General features: G+C 39.8%; 1 protein-coding gene across 4 annotated transcripts in view; it reads right to left on the bottom strand.

Moving 5' to 3' along the window:
- ANO1 (anoctamin 1) overlaps positions 1 to 2321 on the bottom strand; it is a 166334-nt gene that overhangs the window by 59330 nt on the left and 104683 nt on the right. For all 4 annotated transcript variants that reach the window (XM_019519443.1, XM_019519440.1, XM_019519441.1 and 1 more), the window contains one exon: positions 1422 to 1486. In XM_019519443.1, coding sequence (XP_019374988.1) covers positions 1422 to 1486 — 65 coding nt within the window. The remainder of the gene's footprint in view (positions 1 to 1421; positions 1487 to 2321) is intronic.

Here is a 2321-nt window from a genome sequence, read left to right on the forward strand (position 1 = left end):
GATAAGAATAGCTCAGTCAGGGACAAGGGGGTGTGAACAGCACAGCCCCAGGGCAGATAGGTTTTCCTAGGACTGCTCTGCAAATATGTACAGGCATTTGTGAGATCAAGTTAAGCCTTTCTTGGATTAACTCAATTTTACTCTAAGTTAGTGCTCCTATTCAGAAGAACTAATTTAGATCAGGCGCACCATTTTTGGGTGATTTAAGCTCTCTGCATGCCTGTACAATTGGATCAATTAGATCAATTTAACCCTGGTTAGGGTGATCAAAATGTAATACCTGTACATACCCATAGTGTACAGGTTTTGCTGGAATACTGATTAATATAAACATTTGTTCAGTACATATACAGCTCATATAAAAGCTCTGGTACAGCACTGACCAAGCAGGCTTGAAGATTGACCTTGTGTGCATCAGGTCTTGAATTTGAAGATTAGGCTTAGATTAGCCCCCCCAAAACAGTCAGTTGATAAAACTGATTCTTAAGGCTGGTGCCAAAGTCCAGGACACACAAGAAAATTACAGGACATACAAGAAGTAGGGAGGTCTGGTAGAGATGTTGATGTTTGTTATATAGATGCCCAATACAAAGAGTTGTTTTGATCATGTTAAAAAAAGGCCTGGAAACCTCTGGAATTTTGAATAAGGGATCACACTATACAAGGTGGGTCTATGCTGTTTACCAACAGCATCCAGGGCTAACTTTGGAACCTGCTGGACATGAGCATTAGTGAAGAGATGCTTTGCAATGAATAAACCCGAATGAGCTTTTGCCACCAAACCAAGTCTATGGTCCTTCTTTGTATAACACTGGGGTCTCCAAGGGAACACATGACCTGGAGCAGCAGCACAGACAACACTCTGACAAAGCACTCATATTCAGAAAGCTACACTGACCAAGAGAATGGAGGGCCACATAGTGCAGCAATTTACCCCACTTGCCCTGCAATCATTCATTCACATAGTTGCACTTGTAAATGCATCTTCCAGAAGAAATTACTTAAATGGGATGCTGTGATCATATAATTCACTAAAAATCTGCTTATCACATGAATTGGCCCTCTATTTAGTAGTCTAAGGCACCTGCCTCTATAATATTTTCAGGTAAGTATACAGGAACACTTTCCAAGCCTCGCAGTGTTCTACTTCATGTTGTTCTTAGATAATCAGCACATCTGGTGAGAGACCTAGTGGTGTCCCTTCCCTAGCCAGTCCTGGTCACTCTCTGGGAGCATCAGTTGTCTTCTGAGAATAAGGGTTTTGCCTTTGTTCACCACCGCACCACAGATAACTTTCCACTATCACAGTCCCATGGCACAGGAAGCCAAGCAGACCATGTGGATATGATCAGGTCCTTTATCTGTACAAAGAATCAATTTATGTTCATGGACACGAGATGTCCTTCATGGAATGCTCTTACCTCACCAGGTCAATTGGCTGATATTTATAAAAGACTCCATAGCTTGCCCATTCCTCAAACAGGAGCTGCAAAAGAAATGAAAATGGAAGTTAAAGCTAAGACCCCATATAAATGCACAGTTTCTACTTTTGCTGATTTCCCAGTTTGATCTGGTTTCACCATTTTGTGGTTTCACATACCTCAATCACCCATATATACAGTCTGCATTAAGTATAAAAAACAAGCTTGAAGGTCTAGCACTCTGTGTACTACAGTGATGAATACTAGTGCATTAAAAGGCTTTTCAACAACAGGATTGATGGATAGATGTAAAGGGGAGATGATGCGGAGAGTAGCTCCAATTGTATGATTTGTAGCAAACCTTTAGCAGAATGGATGCGGATGTAAAGTATGACCATTCTTTGAGTTATTAGGGAGAACAAACTAGAATAAACTGGCTTGCTGCTGCTGCACTAATATTTTGCTTCCGTAGAGGGGAAGTAGACGGAAGTGTCCAAGCAAATTGCATGTGAGAGCTTCTAACTTAAAACAGAATATAATGATCTTCGCTTATTATCTTTGGTCGGGATTTGGGCCAAAGATAATAAAAGGTCACCATTAGTGACTCACAGAATTAAATACTCACAAAACATATTCATCTAAGACCTTCATTTTATTACATTATTTACTTCATAAACAAGATAAATAGCACTTTTCAGCTTTGATTCTTCCTGGTCCAGTCCAACTAATGGAGTGAACAAAGATATATGTTCTGGGCAATAAATTTATGGATACAATAAACTATGTTTATTAGCTACTTGGCATACTTCTTCCCTCAAAATAACAGCTCTGATACAAAATTGCTATTGATTTCTGTAAAAGTTCTTTGCCAGAACAGGGAAGACAAAACCCAGGTTTCAA

Source organism: Gavialis gangeticus, unplaced genomic scaffold, assembly GCF_001723915.1.
Source record: "Gavialis gangeticus isolate Ggan-Ray unplaced genomic scaffold, GavGan_comp1, whole genome shotgun sequence".
NCBI classification, from domain to species: domain Eukaryota; kingdom Metazoa; phylum Chordata; order Crocodylia; family Gavialidae; genus Gavialis; species Gavialis gangeticus.